A 24,898-nucleotide genomic window follows, 5' to 3' on the forward strand; every position below is an offset into this window, starting at 1 on the left:
AGCGTTTTTAGTTTTTCAGTGACCGAAAACGCCGTTTAAGTGTGGACGAAAGGTGCAAACGCATAGAAAAATCTCCATTTTCAAAAGTACCTGTGTACGTGTGGACATAGCCCAAGAATAATAAGAACTCCTAATATGTAGACTTTAATTTTTAAGAACTGTTTAACAAAGGCTTGTTTGTGCCAACCTAAATCTGCAGCACAGTTTAAATTCTCACTTTGTGGGAAATTAATGAAATAAACAGCAGCCCACCTTCACATAAATAAAATATGGCAGTATATTATTATTAGTATGGTACATAGATATTTATTTTAAAACTACAGCATATTTACTATGATACTATGTGCAGTTGGTAATATTTTAGGAAGTAGAATTTGAATGCAGACCACCTCAAATATTAAAGCCTTAAAAATATGTCGTGCAGTTTTTCATGTATGAGTGTTTTGCAATCTTAAATGAGATGTAGACCAAAGAAAACAGAGGAGAGTTGTTGTTTGTATTCCAGCTGTAGTAAACAAAGAAGTTTAGTGAATCTTTTTGACAACAGAGAGTGATGCAGTATTGATGCTGATTTGAGTTTTCTGATCCTGTATTTTTGTTCTTTGTCTTTTGTTACACAGAGTGAAATAAAGCTTGGTTTTGCCTTTGCTGGTAAGTAAACAGTGATTGTAACTGAAGCAATATGAAATTGGGATTGTGTAACATTTTTAGCAATTTACATACAATAGTTTGGCTTTTTGTGATATCTTGCCATTTGCTCATGGGCAAAAACACATTTAGGATTTATAAGCAGTAAAGGCCCCCCCCCCCCCCCCCCACTAGATCTCTGAGTGTCCCTAAAAATGTCCCTGAAGTTTAATAGGCCATTTATGTCTAATTTTAAAGGCTTATCAAAGCATTTCTGTAGTAATTATTGTTTTTATTACACATGTTAAGGCCATTTGAGACTCTGCAATTAAATTTTGCCCTCTTTAGACTAAAGTGAGTTCATTTTGTCTGAGGTACAGTGCTGGGAAAAGTCTTTCTTCCTTGCAGATTTATTTTGTTCATGCTTTTTTGTCACATGTTTCAAATCATCTAACAGGGATGATATGAATAAATACAAAAAAGCATTTTAAAGTGATGATTTCACGTATGAAGCAGAGAAAACCAAACCAGAGCTATCTGTTCTAATGTGAGAACATGCTGGTCTCTAATACCCAGCTGTGGAAGCCCTGATACGAAGAACTACCATCAAGCATTTATAGTATCAAGTATTATTTGTGATTGTTGCACGCTTTGAAACTGTGATGTTATCATTTGATCAAGTGTGCAGTGCGAGCAAATCATTGCTTGTGGTATCTGCTGTGTTATGTAATAGCACCAAAGTATTAGAGCTTTACGTTCATGAGGAATTTCTGTGGAATTGCAGATGGATAAAACAACACATCACCTTAATAAAGACAGAAATCTTTAATAAGGTGCAGAAAGAGAAGATGGGGTGTTTATAGTAAAGCTGTTGTAAACAAAGAATTTAACAGATTTTTTTCCCCACTACAGATTGTGATGCAGTATTGACTCTGATGCTGATTTCAGTTGTCTGATTCTGTATTTTTGTTCTTTTGTTACAGAGTGAAACAGAACTTCGGTTTTGCCTTTGTTGGTAAGTAAGCAGCAATTGTAACTGCAGTAATATGACATTGTCACTGTGTAACATGTTTAGCAACTTACCTAACGTAGTTTGGTTTTTGTGACATTACCATTTACTGATGGGCAAAAACAAATGGTCAGAATTTATACCTTGTAGCAGCAAAGGCCCCACACATGACCTCTGACTGTCCCTGAAGTTTAACAGGCCATTTGTGTCTGATTTTTATGTTTGAACACAAACAACTGTTTTTATACAGTTGTTCATGTTCTCCGTTTGTTTATGGATTTACCTAGCAGACATAACTATGAACGCATTTTAGGTGAGTTAGTGTAAGTGGTAGCTTAAACACTTAAGAGCACCACAGTTGTTGATTTATATCTTCACTCATATTCTGCTTATGTATTACATTAAAGTCAGACCACTATAGAAGTATTTTTGCCTGAGTGAACAGAAGTGGTAGGTTAAACATTTAAGCAATAATAAAAGACTAAGAGAACCAGAGTTGTGAGTAGGCAATGTTGTGTATGTTAAAACCTGTGTGTAATTTATGTACACTAAGTTTAAATCAGTTTCTTAATAAGTTGCTTGATACAATGTGTTTGAAAATTATATATAAAAGGGAAATATTGCAAAATACAAAAAGATTCCTGCCAACAGGTACAATGGAAGGACTTTTTATTATAATTTTTAAGAAATTAATTGCAAAAATGGCGTGCCACTGTTGTTACTATAACATGTCAGAATTTACATGTATTTTAGGATTTACATATTCAGATCAGAACTAAAACCTAATGAGGTTTTCCGTTGATTCTAACAGTTGTGGTTTTTCCACACTTTATTAAGCACTGACTTGTGATAGAAAATGATGGAGCTAAAAAGCCATAATCTGTACCAACAAATATTGGTGCCTCTTCTTTGCACTTCTGTAGTATGCATGCCTTTATTACACATGTTATCGTCATGTGAGACTCTGTAACTAAAGTTTGTCCTCTTTAGACTACAGTGAGTTCATAAAGGCTTGAAGAAATTGAGGATCTTACTAGTTATTTCATGTCACAGTAAATTGGATTGTGTGTGAAGAGGTTCAACAGTGTAAGTCATTAAACAGTGATCTGATGTGTTGTTTCCTTTCTCTAGGATACTGATCTGATCGTCGCAAGTCTGGTAAGTAAAGGTTTTGTCTGCAGTACAGTGCTGAGAAAGGTCTTTCTTCCTTGCAGATTTATTTTGTTTATGCTTTTTTTCACATGTTTCAAATCATCTAACAAGGATGACCTGGATAAATACAAAAAGCAGTTTTAAAGTGATGATTTCATTTTTGAACCAGAACAACCTGGTCTAATGTAAAAACATATTGGTCTCTAATACCCAGCTGTGGATGCCCTGATAGCAACAATTACCATCAAGCATTTACAGTAACTGGTAATGACTGGTTTACATCACTGGTTGATTTTGGTCCACTATAATTTCAGAATTGTCTTAATTAGATCCAAACAGGACAGGCAAAAAGAGAAAAGAAAAAAGTCTTAATTATAGGGTTTTCAAGTCATACCAAGTACCACGGTGGTTAGCACTGTTGCCGCACAGCAAGAAGGTCCTGAGTTTAATTCCAACATCAGGCCGGGGTCTTTCTGTGTGGAGTTTGCATGTTCTCCCGGTGTTTGCGTGGGTTCCCTCCGGGTACTCCGGCTTCCTCCCACCGTCCAAAGACATGCAGCTTGTGGGGATAGGTTAATTGAATAATCCAAATTGTCACTAGGTGTGTATCTGCGAATGAATGTGAGTGCGAATGGTTGTCTGTCCCTGTGTGTTGGCCCTGCGACAGACTGGCGACCTGTCCAGGGTGTACCCTGCCTCTCGCCCTATGACAGGTGGGATAGGCTCCAGTGCCCCCTGAAAAGGATAAGCGGAAGCGAATGGATGGATGGATGGATGGATGGATAGGGTTTTCAAGTCATACCAAGTATCTTAATTTCATTAAAGTCCAGACTGATTCGTTTACACCAAGTGTTTTGTTTCATTCATTCAATTGGACTTGCTTGTGTGCTTCAGATCCTAAGTGTGATTAAACTTAAGCCCAGGACCTGATGAGTTGATGTAGGTCCTGAAGTAGTAAAGGAACTCTGGGACATCACAGTAACAGCACCATGTTTGACTTTAATGCTGGTGTTTTTCTCTCACTATAGATGATTCAGTTTAGTGCAGTTAGTCAGCACAGCTCTTGGTTATCATCGAGATATTATTAGGCAACTTGTTTTTGCCTGTTCAGCTACAACGTCTGGGAGGGTTTCTGTTTTCTGGGGTCTCCAGATCCTTAGAAATCTCTTTGTAAACCTTTACAGAACTATATGTGTTTGTTTCACATTAGAGCAGCTCACGACTAGCAGTTTAGGGACAATTAAATATTCACATAGGGCAGGGGTCTCAAACTCCACTCTTCAAGGGCCGGTGTCCTGAAGCTTTTCCACGTGTCCCTGTTACATAACACCTGAATAACATTTGTAGGTCATTAGTGAGAGTATAGAATTTGACTGTGTTGAAGTGGCATCCCCGAAGACTGTTCAAATTTAAGTAATTTAAGTGTTTGGAAAAATGTACTTCTAAAAGTACTTTCATTGCATCATGTTCATTCACTCATGAGCTGCTATAACATGAATCAAATGGCTGAATTACCACCTCAGCATGCAGTCACGTTCTGTTGAGTTTTGCTAATGACCTACTAATGTTATTCAGGTGTGTTGCAACAGGGACACATAGAAAAGTTTCTGGACACCAGGCCTTAACGACCAGAGTTTGAGACCACTGGTGGTAGGGCATGGTGGATTTCAAAAGCTTCTTCCCTTAAATCACTGCCTAAAAACTGCTTTTTGTAATTTGTCATAATGACTTGCAAAATATAGGTGGGATGAAAACATAAACATAAGACATTTTATAGTGGCCTGATATTTTTTATCAAGGCTGTTTTTTGAAAATAATCCTGCCCTAATTTACAAAAGATGAACTGTCTGAAAGTCATGTTTGTTTGTTTGTTTGTTTGTTTAAGAAATGTGGGAATCTCCAGCAAAGATCTTACATGCAACAGCTCAGATACAGCACTCACTTCTGTTCTTTTTATCATGAAATGATCTACAAAGAAATTATCATCATACTAAATTATGGTAATTAGGCCTTTATATCAGCTATGATACGTTTATTATAGATTTAGTGTAGTGCTTATTGCTGTGTATCAAACATGCCCCAAATGTGACTGAAATATGTAGAAACTGCTGTGTAGAAACTAGCTGTCTCCAAATTTCTCATTTTGCCAAAATTCATACAGAGTGGCCTGAAACTGTCTGCTCTAACCTCAGTGTGTTGGTTTTGTTGGACCATATAATATTTACAGTAAGTTACTGTAGCAGCACGTCTTGGTTTGAGTTTAGACTTAGTTTATTGTTTTAATAGAACGTAAAAATGTCCTTATAACAGTTCCACCATCATTTGTTAAACATTGTCATTCTGTTCACTCCAATAATTTACTGTAGAACTCTTTAGTATTTAAAGCCCTACATGTACTGTATTTTTGAGATTATAAGGCATAATGTCAATAAACAAGCCTGTTTTTAAGGCAGATTAAGCCGAACAAACAGTCAGATAAGTCCAACTTTATTCAAGTCATTCACAACAACTCTCAACACTGTTCAGTTGTAACACATAAAATACAGAACAATACACTCACTTTTTCAGTTCATTCCTCATCTACAAATCCATCAAACTCTTCATGGGTTGATCAGTTTGAAATCTGCTTCATAAGCATGTCTCTTAGCACATGCCAGGTCCTTGTACACACACCATAATGTTATGTTGAAGCACCGTACGAATTACTCTGCGAGGGTCCTGACTATGGTAGCCATAATGCTCTGACAATACATCAAGCAGCGCAGCTTTGTAGCTTACCGAAGTATTACTAAAATATTTGACAGAATTTTGAGCGCTGTGTACCACAGAAATCCCGTTTGAGGTCAGTAAGCATAACCAGAATCGATACACTAGGCACATTGTATATTTTTGAGAAAATGACAGGATTTTAGGTGTGCCATATAGTCTGAAGAATATGGTAAATCCAAGCATATTGGAAATACGACTAATTCCAGTCCTTTTGTGTCTTACAGGTGACCTGCTGCAGAAGATCCTCTCTCTCTCTATCATTATAAGCAATTCTGTCTATCCTATCACTCTCCCAACTCTATCTAATTTGAAAGCCATTCTATCTTGTATCCCTCTCTCTACCGCTCTATCTAATTTGAAAGCCATTCTATCTTGTATCCCTCTATCTCTACCGCTCTATCTAATTTGAAAGCCATTCTATCTTGTATCCCTCTATCTCTACCGCTCTATCTAATTTGAAAGCCATTCTATCTTGTATCCCTCTCTCTACCGCTCTATCTAATTTGAAAGCCATTCTATCTTGTATCCCTCTATCTCTACCGCTCTATCTAATTTGAAAGCCATTCCATCTTGTATCCCTCTATCTCTACTGCTCTATCTAATTTGAGAATCCAAGTTTTGAGAATCCTTTCAGAATCCAATTTTCAGAAATCCAAGTTACCAGAACTTGATCTATCTGTTACAGAATTCTGAGAGATCTCTGCTCTCACTGCTCTTTCTTTCCTGTCTTTAAACTCTCTCACATTCAGTCATTTTGCTGGAAATTACAAGTTGAATATACAGTAGTAGAATTACAGTACAGTAGAACTTATAGTAGAAACTACTTACACAGCCCTACATTTGTCATTTTAATTTTGCATTAGACTTTAGTTTGGACTGCTAGTTTGGCTTACTTTGATCAATTGTATAAAATATCACCTTTTTATAAGTTTATTTGTAATAAGATAATCTGGTTATTTTGTAATACATACATTCAGATAAATAATAAATTAGATCCAGTCTGTTAGTCTGTTTCATTGGCTATAACATTTGACTGCAAGTTTATAGTACTATTATTTAAGGACAAACCCATTTTGTCACTCGGTGTAAGTATTCAGTTAGTATTGTCATCGAGAAGTGCCTGAGGACCCAGACTTCCTGTTTCCTGACTGCTGCAGAACATCCAGCTGAAGAAACCCCGTTTCTAAAAGAGGTACAATAAAACGCACCAAATTGTTTCCAGAGAACTTTGAATTTCCTTTATTTTTTGAGTTTGGAGTACAAATCAGCTTTTTAACATCTATTCATATATTCATAAAAACATTTTATAGTATAATAGTACATTTCTCAGATTTAACAGTAACTTGAGGAGTTATAAGTTTTTCTGTTTCAAGGTTCAGTTTTGTTTATATTTGTGTATAACCACATATAAGTTCCAGATTGTACTTCAGCAAAATGCCAAGAAAAAGTCAAAGGTCGCAGTCCCAGAAGCTTAGATGGCAAAAGCAGAAAGAACAGGTGAATGTTTCTCAGAGCAGTGAGCAGGTAAAGGTGTGTGTTTCAGCTTTTCCCAGCACAGAAGTGCAGAGCAGTGTTCAGACAGCCACAGTGTCTTATGCAGATGTGGTAAAGAAAGGTGTTCCCTCAGTGTCTGTCCCAGAGCCTGAAGTTATGCAGGTAATCCAGACTGAACCCCAGCTAACTGCACAAACACAGCATGATGGACAAGCTCCAGGACAGTCTCATGTACAGGTTACAAACAGTGAAAGTCCACGAGTGAGTAGCGTCTGTGCTTCCCGAAGCCAGGCTTCTCCTAGGTATGGAAAGTACCGGAATCAGCAATGCATGGCTAACAGTTTGGTTTTCCTGTCATTCTTACAGGAGGATGAATTTATTACCAGAGCAGATCTAAACCGTGTGTTGGACAAAGGCCATGCCGTCTATTCAGATGCCAGACTGAGGTTTGTGAACAGCGTGTTTCTAGCCTGCGATGAACTTCCCTCAGTTGTTACCAGCCGCACACACGAGTATCAAGTCGACATGTCTCAGTTTGCTCATTACGGCACATTTGATGGTACAGATCACTTTCCGAGCCTTGAACAGGGACTACAGTGTTTGGCTTCAGACATTCGCTACGCTTTGCTAGTCATGGGAGGAACAGTCATCGCTGTTAGCAGGCTGACTTCAGGTGAATATGCATATTTTGACCCTCACCCACGTAAGTCTACTGGTATGCCATTGTCGCTAAGTGTAAGTGGTGGAACTGCAGTTATGTTGAAATTCACACGTCTTAATGACATGATTGACAGGATCAAACGTTTGTACAGAATGTTTAGCATCGCACCAAGCTGCACTTATGAGCTACAGCCCATCGAGTTTCACAGTGAAAACGCTGCTGACCAAAGAGATGCTAATCAAACCACCGAATACAGACAAACAGCTACAAGTGCACCAGCACCAGCTTTAAATGAACGTGTTCATGAATTAAACTCCGAAATATACACTGAGCAGACACGGAAACCTGTGACCAAAGATTTAACCAGTGAAGTAATGTCATCCAGAGTTGATTCTTCAAATGAGACAGCTGCTCCCGGAAAAAAACATCATTCTGATTATTTTGAAAAGAAAACCTCTGCATCTTCTGTGAGAGAAACTCCGGTAACACCAGATTCTGTTCCTCAGAATGATTCAAACAGTGCCTCCAGTTCAACTAAGATAACAGAGGAACTCTCAGATAAACTGCTGAAACGTAATAAACAGGAAAGGCAAAAAATGAGGAGAAGATTATTAGCCCAACAAAAGCTACCACAACGAAAGGAAAATCAGAAGACGAAAGAAAGGCAGATGTACAGGTTTGATGAAAGCTTCAAGACAAAGAAAAGAAATTCAACTAAGAAGTGTAATGATCCTGATCACAGACATAAAAGGAGTCTGTACAAAAATGAGCTGTATAAATTAAATGCTACCTATAAGGAGAAACACAGAGAACATTTGAGAAAGATGTATAGAGAAAGTGCTAAAATTAGAGAGAGAAAAAGAGAACGTGTCATAAGGACATATAGAGACAATCCCCTATTCAGAGAAAAGCAGAAGGAACGTATAACAAGAACGTATAGAGAGTCTCCCATATTCAGAGATAAGCAGAAAGAGCGTATAAGAAGAATATACAGAACTTGTGCTGGATTCAGAGAGAAACATAAAGCTTACATGAGGTCATATGTATATAACCTATATAAAAAAAGCGAAGATTTTAAACAGAAAAAACGATCTTATATGACTAAGCGTTATGGAGAAGAAAAACAATTTCAGCAACAACACAAGGACAATATGAGAGAACGAATGAGAGTAAAATATTGGAACGGTTTTTCTTTCAGACAGATGCATAATATCAGATGTGCAATGAATATAAAACGGAAATATCGGCAGATGCATCGACCAACTGAGACTTTACAGTGTCATCCAGAGAACACTTTAATGAATGAGGCCATATCTCGTTTCAGATCAAACATTAAGTCAGCACCATCTTATGTTTGTACTGTTTGTCTAAAAGCTTCTTTTCCTAATCAGGTGAAAATCTGCAAAAGACAAAATTACTCAAAACACCAGACTGTAGCTCAGCAGTGTCTAACTGGTAAATTTGTTCATGTGTGTGATGAAGCATGTAATGATCACTGCAGCTTTCCTGTTGAGAGAAAAAAAGAGTATATCTGTCACACGTGTCACAGTTCCCTCAAAAGTGGATGCATGCCCAGGCTTGCTGCTGTTAATGGTTTAGAACTGCAGGATATTCCAGCTGAACTTTGTGATCTCAACATTTTGGAGAGACATCTGATTGCCAAATGCATACCATTTGCTAAGATTATTCCTCTTCCAAAGGGGAGACAGAGACTCATACGTGGTAATGTGGTGTGTGTACCATCTGAGGTCCAACAAACAGTTGACAGTTTACCGAGGATCAGAAGCCAATCACAGATCATGAGGGTGAAATTGAAAAGACGACTGTGCTACAAAGGCCATCAGCTGTTCCAGACTGTCACCTGGTCTAAACTCATTCAAGCTCTGCGTAAACTGAAACAAATTCATCCACAGTACACAGATATTGTTATCAGAGATGATGCATTGCTTTGTGATCCAACGTTACCTGATGATGACAGCAGTGATGAAGCCAGCATGGCAAGTGATGATTATAATGAAGCAGATTTAATGGAAATTGACAACTATGAAAAAGATGCCCTTTTGTGCGAAAGTGAGTCTCAAAGTGACCAAGATATTAATATGCAATCCTGTGATGAACAACCAGAGGAACAAAATCCAGATGAACCAGAAAGTGATTTGAACAATGGAGGTTTTGCTCTAGAAAGTTGTCTGCAGCCTGTAGACATTTCAGAAGAGATTCTCTGTTTCACTGATAACACATATTGTGTGGCTCCTGCAGAAAGAAACAATCCTGTTAGCTTCTTCAGAACTCCTCATTTGGAAGCCATGGCATTTCCTGTGCAGTTTCCTACTGGTCAGAATACACTGGATGAAAAGAGACGTCTCAAGCTCACACCAAGTGCTTACTTCAAGTCAAGGCTTTTCAACATTGATGCAAGATTTGCTAAAGACACAAATTACCTGTTTTTCTCACAGTTTGTCACTGAAATACATTTGGCTAATTCCAGCATGACAATACAGCTAAGGAAAGGTAAAACTATGACCAAAGATGGACGCAAAATCACATCAGGAATGTTACAAAGTAAGACAGAAGTAGAGAAGCTGGTAAGAAATAAAGATGCAATCAGATTTATGCAGCCACTCAGAGGAACTCCAGCTTACTGGCAGAAAACTACCAGAGATCTATTCAGCATGGTTCGCCAAATAGGAACACCTCAGTTCTTTGTCACTTTCTCTGCTGCTGAGATGAGATGGCCTGAAGTGATTCAAGCAATAAAGAGACAGCAAGGTGAAGAGGTTGATTTTGAAGCCCTGGACTGGTCAGAAAAGTGTGAAATTCTAAGATCAAATCCAGTAACCACCATGCGAATGTTTGATAAACGTGTTGAGGCTTTGTTCAGAGATTTGCTTTTTTCTCCTGCACAGCCCCTTGGTGAGATCATTGATTACTTTTACAGAGTTGAGTTCCAGCACAGAGGTAGTCCACATATACACATGTTGCTGTGGATTCGAGAAAAGGTAGAAGCAGATGTGGATGATGACCAAACTGTCTGTGACTTTGTGGACAGATACATCTCAGCTCAACTCCCTGATCCAGAAAAACAACCTGAACTGCACAAAAAAGTCACTGAGCTACAAAAGCACAGCAAAAACCACACAAAGACATGCTTTAAGAGTGTGAACTCTGGTTGTAGATTTGGGTTTCCCAAACCACCAGCCACAAGAACAATGATTGTGAGACAGGATGAGGATTCAGACACTGAAGCTGCAAAAGCCAAACTCAGACCTTTGTTGAACCTGCTGAAGGAACCTGAAGCTGCTTCCCTCACCATAGAGCAGATTCTGTCACGATGCAACTTGACAATGAATGAGTATGAACAATGCCTCCAAGACATAAACAAGAAAACAGCTCTGATTCTGAAACGTGACCCAAATGAGTGTTGGATCAACAATTACAACCCAGACCTGCTTGAAGCCTGGAACTCTAATTTAGATGTCTCATTCATTTTGAATGCCTATTCATGTATAGAATACCTCTGTAAATATATAACAAAGAAAGAATCTGGCCTCTCTGAATACCTGAAGACAGTTATTGACAACTCTGATAAGAACACCGTCAATGAATGTGATGAAATGAGAGCTGTGATGCAGGCTTACTCAAAAAAGAGAGAAATCAGCGCACAGGAGTGTGTGACTCGAGTCTGTGGCCTAAAAATGAAAAAATGTTCCCGCAGTGTTGTATTTGTACCAACAGATGATAACCCAGTAAAAATGAGTCGCCCCATGAGCTTCCTGGAAAGCACAACACATGACAGTTGTAATATTTGGATGACAAGTTTGAGTGATAAATACAAATGCAGACCTGAGACCCCAGAATATGAGGAAATGTCACTGGCTGATTTTGCTGCCTTGTGCAGGTTGGTGAGTGGTCCAAATGAAGGAAAAGATGTGCTTCCTCTTCTAAACCAGCTTGGATTTGTACAAAGGCGAAAGAATGATAAACCAGCTGTAATCAGATATTACCACTGTTCACAGGAAAAAGATCCTGAGCAATATTATGGTCGACTGTTGAGACTTTACCTTCCACACAGATCAGAGCAGGAACTGAAACCACAAGGGTTCCAAACCTATCAGTCCTTCTACAACTCAGGTTTTGTACGACTTCCATGTTCAGACCACAGTGAGTCTGTGAAAAGGGTTGTGAAAAGAAATAAAGACAAGTATGAGAAGAACTCTGAGGATATTGAGAGTGCACTGGAAGAGTTTGAACAAAATAGGGATGTTGTGATTGATGAATGGTGTAATCTTGCTCCTGAATCTGAAGTTGTGAGGCTGCAATGTGATGAGAATCTTCCTGAGAGACATTCTGATGATGAGAACGAACAGGAGAATGTTCCCGACTACAGTCGTCAGTCTGATGCTGTAACAAAGATCAGAGCCGTCAGAGAACAACCTGCAGTAGATCCAGCCGTGGTACGTGTAATGTATCAGAATCTGAACCAGAAGCAGGCCTGCGTGTTCTATGCCATAAGAGACTGGTGTATTCAGCGAGTTTGTGGTTTGAACCCAGATCCATTTTTCTTCTATATCAACGGTGGTGCAGGAACTGGAAAGTCACATCTGATTAAGTGTATTCATTCTGAAGCATCAAAGATCCTGAGCAGACTGCCTGCTAATGCAGAAGAAGCTGACATATCAAATCCAACTGTTTTACTGACTTCATTTACCGGTACAGCAGCTTTTTCTATCAATGGCTCTACATTACATTCTCTACTGAAACTACCCAGGAGTCTGAAACCTCCCATTCAAGGACTTGGTAACCAACTGGATGAAGTCAGATCTGAGCTGATGAATGCTGAAATTATTGTTATTGATGAGATTTCAATGGTTTCAAAACCCCTTTTTGCTTATGTGGATGCAAGACTGAAACAAATCAAAGGCACTCAGAGACCTTTTGGTGGAATGTCAGTTTTAGCTGTTGGAGATTTTTACCAGCTGCCACCAGTGCGACAGTCTAAACCTCTCTGTGTTTACGATCCAGAACAGATTGACCTATGGCAGGAGCATTTTCAGATGATCACTCTAACCGAGATCATGCGTCAGAAAGATGATGTGGCCTTTGCAGAGATGCTGAACAGGATTAGAGTCAAAGAAAAGACAGATGAGCTTTCTCAGTGCGACAGAGATTTGTTGTCACAGGCTGTGACTGCACCAGAAGAATGTCCAACTGAGGTCTTACACATTTATGCCACCAACAAGAATGTGGAATCCCACAACACAGATACCCTGAAGAAGCTTCATTCAAACATTATAATCATCAATGCAGACGATTTCCAGAAGGATAAATGTACAGGCAGAATGGAACGAAGAGACAAACCATTTACAGGTGGGAGAAATGATTTACCTGACACTCTGAATGTTGCTGAAGGAGCTCGAGTCATGCTGACCAGAAACTTGGACACACTAAACGGTTTAGTCAACGGTGCTTTTGGTATACTGATAAAGGTGGTGAGATCTGAAAATGATGGACACATAATTAAACTGGGGCTCAGGATGGACAACCGGCAGCCTATGAGACACAACCGCAGTGCTAATTCAGCATCTGATGATCTTGTTTACATTGAGAGAGCAGAGGAGAGTCTGAAGTTTAAAGGAGCAGTACGCAGACAGTTTCCTGTAAAGCTAGCATTCGCTTGCACAATTCACAAAACTCAGGGTCTTACAACACAGACAGCTGTAGTTTCAATGAAGAACATTTTTGAACCAGGTATGGCTTACGTTGCTCTCAGCAGGGTGACATCTCTCAGTGGACTCTATTTGCAGGACTTGGATGAGAAAAAGATTTACTCCAATCCCGAGGTAACTGCAGCGCTCCAAACCATGAGACAAGCCAGTGTTGAGGAAATGATGCCTCTTCTTCAGGTCAGAGAAACAGCCAGCAGACTTGACACTCTTACACTGATCCATCACAATACAGAGGGTTTGCCATCTCACATCAGTGACATCAAGAGTCATCATGAAATGTGTTTAGCAGATGTTTTGTGTCTCACTGAGTCTCACCTTCAAGGCTCCTTTGTTGCAGACAGTCTTCATTTGGATGGCTACACCATGTTCAAACGCAACAGACATGTGTCCTACACAAACTTTCCTCACATGGCCAGCAGAAGTGGTGGGGGAGTTGTTGTGTATTTGAGGAATCATTTTCAGGTTCAGGTAAAACAGTATCTGCATAATGTCACTGATCTTGAGTTTTTAGTGTTGAAGGTTCAGGCTCCATTCCCTGCACTCATTGCTGTTGTGTACAGACCCCCTGACTACAGTTTGACATCATTCATGCAAAACCTGGTAAGTCTTTTAGATTCACTTGAAATAATGGACTGTCACCCAATAATTGTGTGTGGAGATTTTAATGAGAACCAGTTGCAGAGTGGAAGAAAACAGATTCTGGAGCAGTTTCAGTCGAGAGGGTATTCACAGCTGATCACTTCTGCCACTACAGACAAGAACACCCTGCTTGACCTCATTTTTATTTCTCAGCCACAGAAATGTCTGTATTCAGGTGTTCTGAGATCATATTACAGTTACCACAACCCTGTCTTTTGTGTCCTGTCCTCGAGCCAATCATGAAGTCGTCTGGTGAGTTTTGAAACAATTACAGATCATGTTTGTTACAGAGTTTACTGATTGTAGAGCATGAAAAAGATTTTTCATTGAAAAAAGGGTCTTCCCTACTCTGTCTGTCAGAAGACCCTTTCTTATTGCAATGTTATTAATCATTTCACCAAATCATTGCTGAACTTCATGCAGAGCACAGAACATCTGCTATCATGCACCTCTGATCTGAAATGTGCTGCAACATTTATTAAACCAACATCATTTCTTTTATTCTCATGTTTTAAATGACTAAATCTTTTTACTGTGACGTATGTAGCTCAACAAACGAGATCTTCCCCTCCAAGGGCTTGAAAATATGAAATAGTAAATAAATAAATCCCACATAAATGCAGGTATTTATTATGGCTCACATGAATAAATACAGACAATTATATTTTCTTGATTATAGTAGCTTTTGTAGAATCAAAAGTTTTTGTGATGAATGAGGTTTTGCTTATCATGTTTTACAGGTAAAAAATGTCAAAAGTTATAAACTATCTTTACGCTACCAGAGATGTCTATAATGATACATTATGTAGAGAAAAACATTAGTACAGCTTACAGAATATGTATAAAAACTGATTTAGAAGTAAATGGATAGTTTTCTGAAAGTTCCCGATTACAGTTTAACACCACCCACCCAGATCAGCCCCCAAGTGTCTATGTAATGCTGGTATGGTGTGTGAGTTTGACTTGGCCTTTATCCGGGTGGGTTTGGGTTTGGGTGGATAAAGGCCAAGTCAGAATTCTCTGAGCAGCTGGAAAAAGCTGCTAATAAACAAAGACATCAAAAAGTGTGGGCTTTAGGTGTAGCCCCCGCTTTCTGATGCACTAATTAGACTTAGTAACCGACACCCCATACCAGCATTACATAGACACTTGGGGGCTGAGCTGGGTGGGTGGTGTTATAAGCACGTGTTTTGTTAGATATATTTTTTCAGACACCATCTTCATGAACTGCTGAGCCAAACCTGATCCATCAGTGCTGGACTGCACAGATAACTACATGCCACAAGGAGACTGCTGTGTTATGAATTGCCATACCAGTGTGTCTTCAATGGAGAAGATGACACACCCATCACCTGACCTCCTGCCTGATCTGGAGACCATCATCATGCTACCACACTACACACCTCTGAGACCATCAATGATGACTCATACTGAGGAAACTATTTCCTGTCAGAGATGCTCAGTGATCCTCAGAGCAGAGAGAGGTATGATTCTTTATCTTTGATAAAAAATGGCAGTGTTTTTAATTCAATTAATTAATTAAAATCCTGTTTAGTGCATAAATAATTCCACACTCAAATGATTATACTTGTTGACACTTTTTGAGTTTTAATTCACATTATGGATTACAAATCTATGCTTTTTCTACTCTGTCTCTCTGTGCAGGTATTGCTGTCTTCTGAGTTCTTCCGTGTCCCAACTGAGGCCTTCAAACCTCATTGCAGAGCTCATGTCTTTCCTCACCATCATGTGAGTGTGAGATTGCTCTGGATTCTGGTTATGTGGCCTGCAGCACCTATAAGGTATTTCAACATTGTTCATTGTATAACTTATTTGTAGTTTTTAGGGTTTCTACAGACAAAAAAAATGTTCCTTTTTCTGTATTTTTTAGAACAAGCTCGTCCAGTGTGCCTGCATTCCAGCTTCTTAGACTCTACGCAAGTGGACAGAGTATCAGTGTTTGGCCACTCTTACAGACACTGACTTCTGTCAATTCACTTCTACTGATCGGGCACCTCACTCCAGGAAGACAGAGGGCTGCAAGCCTGTCATCATTTCCAGTGTGGCTTTGTATTCTTGGGTTAGCATCAGATTTTTCCCACAAATATTCAAAGGTAACACTTGTTTTAAGCTTAGTTATTAAATCAAAAGTCTTCCCTTGTGTCATGTCTGTGAAGGTTCTCATGATGTCCTTTGATGTAGTCTCTCTCTTCACTTGCATACCCACTACAGAGGCAGTGGAGACTGTCAGAAAACGACTGCAAGAAGACAGCTCCTTGGAAGACAGGACCAACTTCACACCCGATCAGATGTGCACACTGTTAGACCTCTGCCTCACCACTACATATTTCAAATACAACGAGGGTTTCTACAGACAAAAACATGGCTGTGCCATGGGTTCCCCTGTGTCACCTGTTGTAGCCAACCTTTACATGGAGGAAGTGGAAAGGAAGGCTCTTGGCTCTTTCAACGGAAGAGTACCCAGCCACTGGTACAGATATGTAGATGACACCTGGGTCAAAATCAAAAGGCAAGAAGTGGAATCCTTCACTGCGCACATTAACACCGTGGATAAAAACATCAAGTTCACCAGGGAAGACACAAAGGACGACTGTTTGCTTTTCCTGGACTGCGCTATGCACATTGAAGAGAACGGCAAACTCAACATCGAAGTTTACCGGAAGCCCACACACACGGACCAGTACCTCCTCTTTGACTCCCATCACCCTCTGGAACACAAACTTGGAGTAATTAGGACACATGTCAGTGTTTTTTAATTCAATTAATTAATTTAAATCCTGTTTATTGCATAAATAATTCCACACTCAAATGATTATACTTGTTGACACTTTTTGAGTTTTAATTCACATTATGGATTACAAATCTATGCTTTTTCTACTCTGTCTCTCTGTGCAGGTATTGCTGTCTTCTGAGTTCTTCAGTGTTCCAACTGAGACATTCAAACCTCACTGCAGAGCTCATGTCTTTCCTCACCATCATGTGAGTGTGAGATTGCTCTGGATTCTGGTTATATGGCCTGCAGCACCTATAAGGTATTTCAATATTGTTCATTGTATAACTTATTTGTAGTTTTTAGGCCTTAACACAACTAAAATGTTCCTTTTTCTGTATTTTTTAGAATAAGCTCGTCCAGTGTGCCTGCATTCCAGCTTCACAGAAAAGAACATCAGACACCAGCGAGGGAGGATAAGAAAGACAGACACAACAACATTGTCATCCCCTATGTAGCCGGTGTATCAGAAAAACTCAGGAGAGTTTTCTCCAAATACGACATCCCAGTGTACTTCAGACCCAGTAACACACTCAGACAGAAACTGGTTCACCCGAAAGACAAAACTCCTAAACACAAACTTAACAATGTGGTGTACGCTGTACAGTGCAGCGAGGAATGCCCAGACTTCTACATCGGAGAGACCAAACAGCCACTTCACAAGCACATGGCACAACATAGAAGAGCCACCTCCACAGGACAAGACTCAGCAGTCCATCTGCATCTAAAGGACAAAGGTCAGTCTTTGAGGATGCCAATGTTCACATTTTGGACAGATGGAGGAGTGAAAGAAGCCATTTACGTCCACTGTGAGCGACCATCTTTAAACAGAGGCGGTGGTTTACGACACCAACTGTCTGCCATCTATAATCCAGTTTTGAGTTCCCTCCCCAGACACCGTAACGTCCACTCACATCCTGGGAGTGGGCGTGGGTGATTTCCTGACCTCGGGAAATCACATGATAGGGTGGGGCCAGGTTTCACAATGAGCTCACCCGAAACCCTGGCTGATTGGGACCCACACCCACTTTCACACCTTGGCTCATGTGATTAGGTAGAGGATCATCAGGGGGTTCTTTGTCCCTCTTTGGGGGGAAACTCCCACTGGGTTTAAATCTGGGACTCTCCACCATTGACCCTTAGAACTGAAGAAGCTTCTCGGATGAGAGGTGAAACGTCTTCAAGGAACTCAAAGAAGTCCAGACGCTTTTCTTTCCAAGCTCCTTAGACTTCACTTGTGTTAATTACATTTTATTTGTTGTTGTTTTCTTTTAGATTTATATGCAGTGATTGGATGTGGTGGAGCTTTGTTAACCGTGTGGAAAACATCTGTTTGTGATGATATTTACAATGAGGCTTTAAGGTGACAGTTTCCATGTAATTTCAATCCTCTTACTAAGCAAAAACATGTTTGCAATTAACATATTTTTTCAGTTTTGTCTTTTGGATTTATGGTTAACATTCCTCTGTGACAGCAAATACTAAACTGGTCCAAGTAACCAGCATATCATTGGTCAAAGGCAAAAAGGACCACATGTCACACTAGCAATGAATTTTTGACTGTGTTTGTGTTAGTATAGAGTAGGTCTAACAGTGGTTTTCCACATCTGCTCTAATATATATAGATAATGGGTCAGACATATAAAGTCATTTTGAAAAGTTCATAAAGGTCATTTATATGTGTTCCTCTTTATCATTTTATATCAGGTCACACAGCTGACTTGAGTTTTGATCAGAGTAGAACCATAACATTCATGCTAATGGTTCTACTGTTTACAGTTACTTTATGATGGATTTCACCCTGGTCACAGCACTATGTGAAAAGCTGTTAGAGGTAAAGTTAAGCCAATTAATACATCATCATAAGTCACTCTCTAACGCAGGGCAGTGATTATTATTCACCATATTTATCATCGAATCATCTTGTGCACTTATTAACTAAATGTTGTTTGTTTGTTTTTTTTGTTTGTTTGTTTGGGGTTTTTTTGTTGCCATTTTTACCTTTCACCAACTGTGTAAATTCTGCAATTTTACCTTGGTTTTGTTTCACATCAGTTTATCTGCTGGCTGGTATTCCTGTCTTCCTTCTCTCACCCCAACCGGTCGCAGCAGATGGCCGCCCCTCCCTGAGCCTGGTTCTGCTGGAGGTTTCTTCCTGTTAAAAGGGAGTTTTTCCTTCCCACTGTCGCCAAAGTGCTTGCTCATAGGGGGTCATATGTCATATGATTGTTGGGTTTTTCTCTGTATCTATGAAGCGCCTTAAGGCGACTTTTGTTGTGATTTGTTGCTATATAAATTGAATTGAATTGGTTTTCTTTCTTTTCTAATGTTTCTGGTCATTTTTCACAGTTAAACAAGTAACTTTGAGGTTACGTCATCGTTTTCAGCTGTTATCTGTATACATTTTTTTCCTAATAATTACATTTCTGCAAAATTATAGCAGTTCTGGTAAGTTGTAATATTTCTGCCAAGTTATTAATTTTTTAATAAATTATTACATTTCTGCTAAGTTGTAGCTTCTGGTAAACTACAACATTTCTGCTGAATTGTTATGTTTCTTCTAAGTTATTGCATTTCTGCTAAGTTATTACATTTTTGCTAACTTGATGTTCTTCTGCAAAGTTATTAAAATTTCAACAACTTTTTAAACGCTGACTTTGATTTCTTCAGCTTCTTCAGCTATTTTCAACTATTTTCAGCAGACAGCTTCAGCTTTACAGTTTCCTCTAAGTGATTGCAGTTCTGCTAAGTTATTCCATTTTAGCAAAGTTCCTTTGCTTCTGCAAAGTTTTTACAATTTCTGCAACTTTTCAGCTTTTTCAGCTACTTTTTGCATACAGCTTCAGCTTTAAGCATCCACACTGCATTTTCGCAGGAAATGCAAATTTTTCTAGTTGTGTGGATGCTTTAAGCATCCACACTATTGAGTTCCTGTTTCTCTTTATTCTTTATTATTATTCTTAGGACTTCCGTACACTTTTCGCCGTGGAACTACTTCCACAATTTTCAGCCGATTTTCACCGTTCAAACTTTAAACTATTCAGCTATTTTTGCTAATGCCGGCTATGACTTTTGCTATTTTTAACTATTATACTTTTTAAAATATTCCACTTTTTTCCTTTAATTTGTCCCATTGAAATGAATGGGAAACTTCAGCAATTCTGCTAAAATTTGCTTGTTTTTGAAACTTAACTACTTCCTCATATTTTCACCTAGAACAACCATTCAAATTTTAAAATGTTCACAAATTATTGGGCTATTCAGGTATGATTCAGCTTTTTCAAATCTTCTACTGTTTTACTTTTATGCCTCTTAAAGTTTTGAGTTGCAAAATTGTGATTTTTCACAAAATACATGTGTTGTTATGGTTGCTATGCTCTTGGCTTCCAGTGTGCCACTGAAGGTTTTGCAATTTTCACTTCATGTCCGAACAACTTCCTGCTACTTGCTCAATTTTCACTCAACTTCCACAAATCATACATCAAAACGTAGGTATTTTTGCTGGCTTTCAGAAAATGTCACCATCATTGTTGTGGGATTTATAGAATTTTTGCAAATCTCCTCAGACTAACACAAGGTCAGAAAACTCTCCATATAAAGTGAATGGAGAGCTTGTTCAAAATCACCGCTGGATTTCTGTAATGAGAGGCATATTCGAATCGTCATATCTCCTTAACGAAGCAAAGTTAAGACATGAGGCTTGTCCCCGAATATCTTCAGACACCCCTGACGCTCACAATTCAAGAATTTCTTTCTCACCTATTACCGTTCTGAAATGAGTTGGACTTGTTTGAGGGTAGGAAATTCGTCCTTCGCTCAGATTTCTTCAGATTTCAAACTGTGGAAATGAACCACTTTTTTCTCTCGTCATAACTTTTTGTTGGATTTCCACAGAGACCTGAAAATTTCCATGATTGTTCACCAAAGCCTGCTGTCTCTTACGGTGAAAGAATGATATCGATACTCCAAATAGATTTCGAGTTAGAAAGCGTTGTTTGAGGGCAAGTCAAGGCAGTTTTTGCTTCGCTCTACTCAGTTATGGTGCATTACAAGTCAAATATCTTTAATAATTCATATTTTAATGATAAATTGTAAACACTGGAAGATTCCCCCATCTCTTCTGAACAAAACGGTGTAAGAATGACCGCTCTAGCCCCTACGGTTAGGAAATTATGGTCATTTGTTTGAGGGGAGTCCTCACTATGAGAAATAGACTGCAATAATCCTGTGCCTCTCTGTGCTGCGTGTGTAAAAAGATGCACCTTTTTTGGCGGGAAAATGTAAACAGCCACTCTGATTGGTGGATTTAAATTCAGCAGCTCTCTCCCTCTGTGTCTGTCTGTGTGTGTGTGTGTGTGTGTGTGTGTGTGTGTGTGTGTGTGTGTGTGTGTGTGTGTTTAGTGGGAGAGAGAGGACCCTGCCCTTATTTGGCAGCATGTCATTGTAGGATTTAAATTGAATATAGTTAGACTGATTGACTGGATTAGAGCCTGTGTTTGTGTGTCCCTCTCTGCATTTCTGTTTCAATATGCCTCCATATTTGTAATTTTGTAAGTTATTGCTATTCTGCTAAATCATAGTATTTCTGGTACTTTTCGGTACTTGTGCTAAATACAGTATTTCTGCTAAATTATAGTATTTCTGCTTTATTATACTATTTGTGCTAAAACATAGTATTTCTACTAAATGTAGTATTTCTGCTTTTTATACTATTTGTGCTAAATTATAATATTTCTGCTTTTTATACTATTTGTGCTAAATTATAATATTTCTGCTTTTTATACTATTTGTGCTAAATTATAATATTTCTGCTTTTTATACTATTTGTGCTAAAACATAGTATTTCTACTAAATGTAGTATTTCTGCTTTTTATACTATTTGTGCTAAATTATAATATTTCTGCTTTTTATACTATTTGTGCTAAATTATAATATTTCTGCTTTTTATACTATTTGTGCTAAATTATAATATTTCTGCTTTTTATACTATTTGTGCTAAATTATAATATTTCTGCTTTTTATACTATTTGTGCTAAATTATAATATTTCTGCTTTTTATACTATTTGTGCTAAATTATAATATTTCTGCTTTTTATACTATTTGTGCTAAATTATAATATTTCTGCTTTTTATACTATTTGTGCTAAAACATAGTATTTCTACTAAATGTAGTATTTCTGCTTTTTATACTATTTGTGCTAAATTATAATATTTCTGCTTTTTATACTATTTGTGCTAAATTATAATATTTCTGCTTTTTATACTATTTGTGCTAAAACATAGTATTTCTACTAAATGTAGTATTTCTGCTTTTTATACTATTTGTGCTAAATTATAATATTTCTGCTTTTTATACTATTTGTGCTAAATTATAATATTTCTGCTTTTTATACTATTTGTGCTAAATTATAATATTTCTGCTTTTTATAGTATTTGTGCTAAAACATAGTATTTCTACTAAATGTAGTATTTATGCTTAATCATAGTATTTCTATATATATCTGCCAGGTCCCCAGGCAGCCAATCCTCTGTGAGGACTGAGAAATTCAAATTTTCAAATCAGGGCCTGCATGGCTTCCCAGCCAATCATATATGTGTCCTGAGGCATTCAAATTTGCATATTGGGGCCTTCCTGGCTTCTAAGCCAGCCAATCATATCTGAGGGCTGAGGAATTCAAATCCACAAATCAGGGCCTGCACAGCTTCCCAGCCAGCCAATCATGTATGTGGGCTCCAGGTATTCAAATTTGCATATTGGGGAATTCGTGGCTTCTAAGTCAACAAGTCATCCATGTCATATATCTCTAAAAATTCATATTTTAATGATAAATTGTCAACACTTGAAGATTCCCCCATCTCTTCTGAACAAAACGGTGTAAGAATGACCGCTCTAGCCCCTATGGTTAGGAAATTATGGTCATTTGTTTGAGGGGAATCCTCACTATGTGAAATAAACTGAAAGAAGCAGGTCTATGTCTCTGTGCTGCGTGTGTAAAAAGATGCACCTTTTTTGGCGGGAAAACGTAAACAGCCTCTCTGATTGGTGGATTCAAATTCAGCAGCTCCCAGGCTGACCTAGAAACTTAGTCCTCTCTCCCTGTGTGTGTGTGTGTGTGTGTGTGTGTGTGTGTGTGTGTTTGTGTGTGTGTTTAGTGGGAGAGAGAGGACCCTGCCCTTATTTGACAGCATGTCATTGTAGGATTTAAATTGAACATAGTTAGACTGGTTGACTGGATTAGAGCCTGTGTTTGTGTGTCCCTCTGTGCATTTGTGTTTCAATAAGTTATTACTATTCTGCTAAATCATAGTATTTCTGGTACTTTTCGGTACTTGTGCTAAATACAGTATTTCTGCTAAATCATACTATTTCTGCTTTTCATAGGATTTATGCCTAATATAGTATTTCTGCTAAATTATAGTATTTCTGCTTTTTATAGGATTTGTGCCTAACATAGTATTTCTGCTAAATTATAGTATTTCTGCTTTTTATAGGATTTGTGCTTAACATAGTATTTCTGCTAAATTATAGTATTTCTGCTTTTTATACTATTTGTTCTAAATTATAGTATTTCTGCTTTTTATAGGATTTGTGCTTAATATAGTATTTCTGCTAAATTATAGTTTTTCTTCTTTTTATAATATTTGTGCTAAAACATAGTATTTCTACTAAATGTAGTATTTACTCTTAATAATAGTATTTCTATATATTTCTGCCAGGTCCCCAGGCAGCCAATCCTCTGTGAGGACTGAGACATTCAAATTTTCAAATCAGGGCCTGCACAGTTTCCCAGCCAATCAAATAAGTGTCCTGAGGCATTCAAATTTGCATATTGGGGCCTTCGTGGCTTCTAAGCCAGCCAATCATATCTGAGGGCTGAGGAATTCAAACCCACAAATCAGGGCCTGCACGGCTTCCCAGCCAGCCAATCACATATGTGGTCTCAGGCATTCAAATTTGCATATTGGGGAATTCGTGGCTTCTAAGTCAACAAGTCATCCATGTCATATATCTCTAAAAATTCATATTTTAATATTAAATTGTCAACACTTGAAGATTCCCCCATCTCTTCTGAACAAAACGGTGTAAGAATGACCGTTCTAGCCCCTACGGTTTGGAAATTATGGTCATTTGTTTGAGGGGAGTCCTCACTATGAGAAATAGGCTGCAATAATCCTGTGCCTCTCTCTGCTGCGTGTGTAAAAAGATGCACCTGTTTTGGCGGGAAAAAGTACACAGGCTCTCTGATTGGTGGATTCAAATTCAGCAGCTCCCAGGCTGACCTAGAAACTTACTTCTCTCTCCCTGTGTGTGTGTGTGTGTGTGTGTGTGTGTGTGTGTGTGTGTGTGTGTGTGTGATAGGGAGAGAGAGAGAGAGAGAGAGAGAGAGAGAGAGAGAGAGAGAGAGAAAGGCTTTTAATGGGATGATCTCATTGTAAGATTCAAATTCAATATAGCATTTTTTCAGCTGTCCATTTTGCTTTTCCAATTTTTCTGTTTAAGTTATTACTATTGTGCTAAATCATACTATTTCTGCTATTTTATAAGATTTGTGCTTAATATACTATTTCTGCTTTTATAGGATTTGTGCTTAATATAGTATTTCTGCTAAATGTAGTATTTATGCTTAATCATACTATTTCTGCTTTTCATAGGATTTGTGCTTAATATAGTATTTCTGCTAAATTTAGTATTTCTGATTAATTATAGTTTTTCTACTAAATCATAGTACAGTATTTCTGCTTTTTATGGGATTTGTGCTAAAACAAAGTATTTCTACTAAATGTAGAATTTATGCTTAATCATACCATTTCTGCTTTTTATAGGATTTGTGCTTAATATAGTATTTCTGCTAAATTATAGTATTTCTGCCAAATTATAATATTTGTGCTAAAACATAGTCTCAATTTAAAATTACAATATTCATAGTTCATCACAGTGTCTCTGGTAAATCACAATATTTCTGCTCTGTTGTACTATTTTTCTAAATCATAGTGTTTCTGTAATGTTTAAGTATTTTTGGCTAAATATA

General features: G+C 38.2%; 2 protein-coding genes and 1 long non-coding RNA gene across 5 annotated transcripts; all 3 read left to right on the plus strand.

The window, feature by feature from the left end:
* Positions 1-602: 602 nt before the first annotated feature.
* On the plus strand, positions 603-7,688 carry LOC145422313 (uncharacterized). 2 transcript variants are annotated; one of them, XR_013903613.1, is made up of 7 exons: positions 603-651; positions 1,611-1,642; positions 2,768-2,794; positions 5,782-6,749; positions 6,970-7,054; positions 7,418-7,497; positions 7,617-7,635. It is a non-coding gene; the product is annotated as an uncharacterized LOC145422313 (long non-coding RNA). The 2 variants fall into 2 exon arrangements; XR_013903609.1 differs by lacking the exon at positions 6,970-7,054 and having other exon boundaries at positions 7,617-7,688.
* Positions 7,689-9,280: 1,592 nt separating this feature from the next.
* On the plus strand, positions 9,281-14,014 carry LOC145423436 (uncharacterized). Its single transcript, XM_080295885.1, has 2 exons — positions 9,281-13,615; positions 13,776-14,014. The coding sequence occupies exons 1-2, from the start codon at positions 9,281-9,283 to the stop codon at positions 13,884-13,886; spliced, it is 4,446 nt and encodes a 1,481-aa protein (XP_080152011.1). The 3' UTR covers positions 13,887-14,014.
* Positions 14,015-15,044: 1,030 nt separating this feature from the next.
* Positions 15,045-19,517, plus strand: LOC145422311 (uncharacterized). Of its 2 annotated transcripts, none has more exons than XM_080293523.1 (6): positions 15,045-15,561; positions 15,743-15,879; positions 15,969-16,191; positions 16,310-16,839; positions 16,994-17,130; positions 17,217-19,517. In XM_080293523.1, exons 4-6 carry the CDS (start codon positions 16,387-16,389, stop codon positions 17,803-17,805), a joined length of 1,179 nt encoding a protein of 392 aa, XP_080149649.1. In that variant the 5' UTR covers positions 15,045-15,561; positions 15,743-15,879; positions 15,969-16,191; positions 16,310-16,386; the 3' UTR covers positions 17,806-19,517. The 2 variants fall into 2 exon arrangements, with proteins under 2 accessions (XP_080149649.1, XP_080149654.1); XM_080293528.1 differs by having other exon boundaries at positions 15,969-16,157.
* The last annotated feature ends 5,381 nt before the right edge of the window (positions 19,518-24,898 follow it).

This window comes from Astatotilapia calliptera, chromosome 3, assembly GCF_964374335.1.
Source record: "Astatotilapia calliptera chromosome 3, fAstCal68.1, whole genome shotgun sequence".
Classification (NCBI taxonomy): Eukaryota; Metazoa; Chordata; class Actinopteri; order Cichliformes; family Cichlidae; genus Astatotilapia; species Astatotilapia calliptera.

What these genes read in the sequence shown, in the direction of transcription:
- LOC145423436 (XM_080295885.1), top strand. Translation starts at nt 9,281, where the DNA reads ATGCCCAGGCTTGCTGCTGTTAATGGTTTAGAACTGCAGGATATTCCA. An exon ending in AAATGATGCCTCTTCTTCAG is followed by an intron (nt 13,616 to 13,775) that starts GTCAGAGAAACA and finishes CCTTTGTTGCAG; the next exon opens with ACAGTCTTCATTTGGATGGC.
- LOC145422311 (XM_080293523.1), top strand. Translation starts at nt 16,387, where the DNA reads ATGTGCACACTGTTAGACCTCTGCCTCACCACTACATATTTCAAATAC. An exon ending in TTGGAGTAATTAGGACACAT is followed by an intron (nt 16,840 to 16,993) that starts GTCAGTGTTTTT and finishes CTCTCTGTGCAG; the next exon opens with GTATTGCTGTCTTCTGAGTT. An exon ending in TGGCCTGCAGCACCTATAAG is followed by an intron (nt 17,131 to 17,216) that starts GTATTTCAATAT and finishes TGTATTTTTTAG; the next exon opens with AATAAGCTCGTCCAGTGTGC.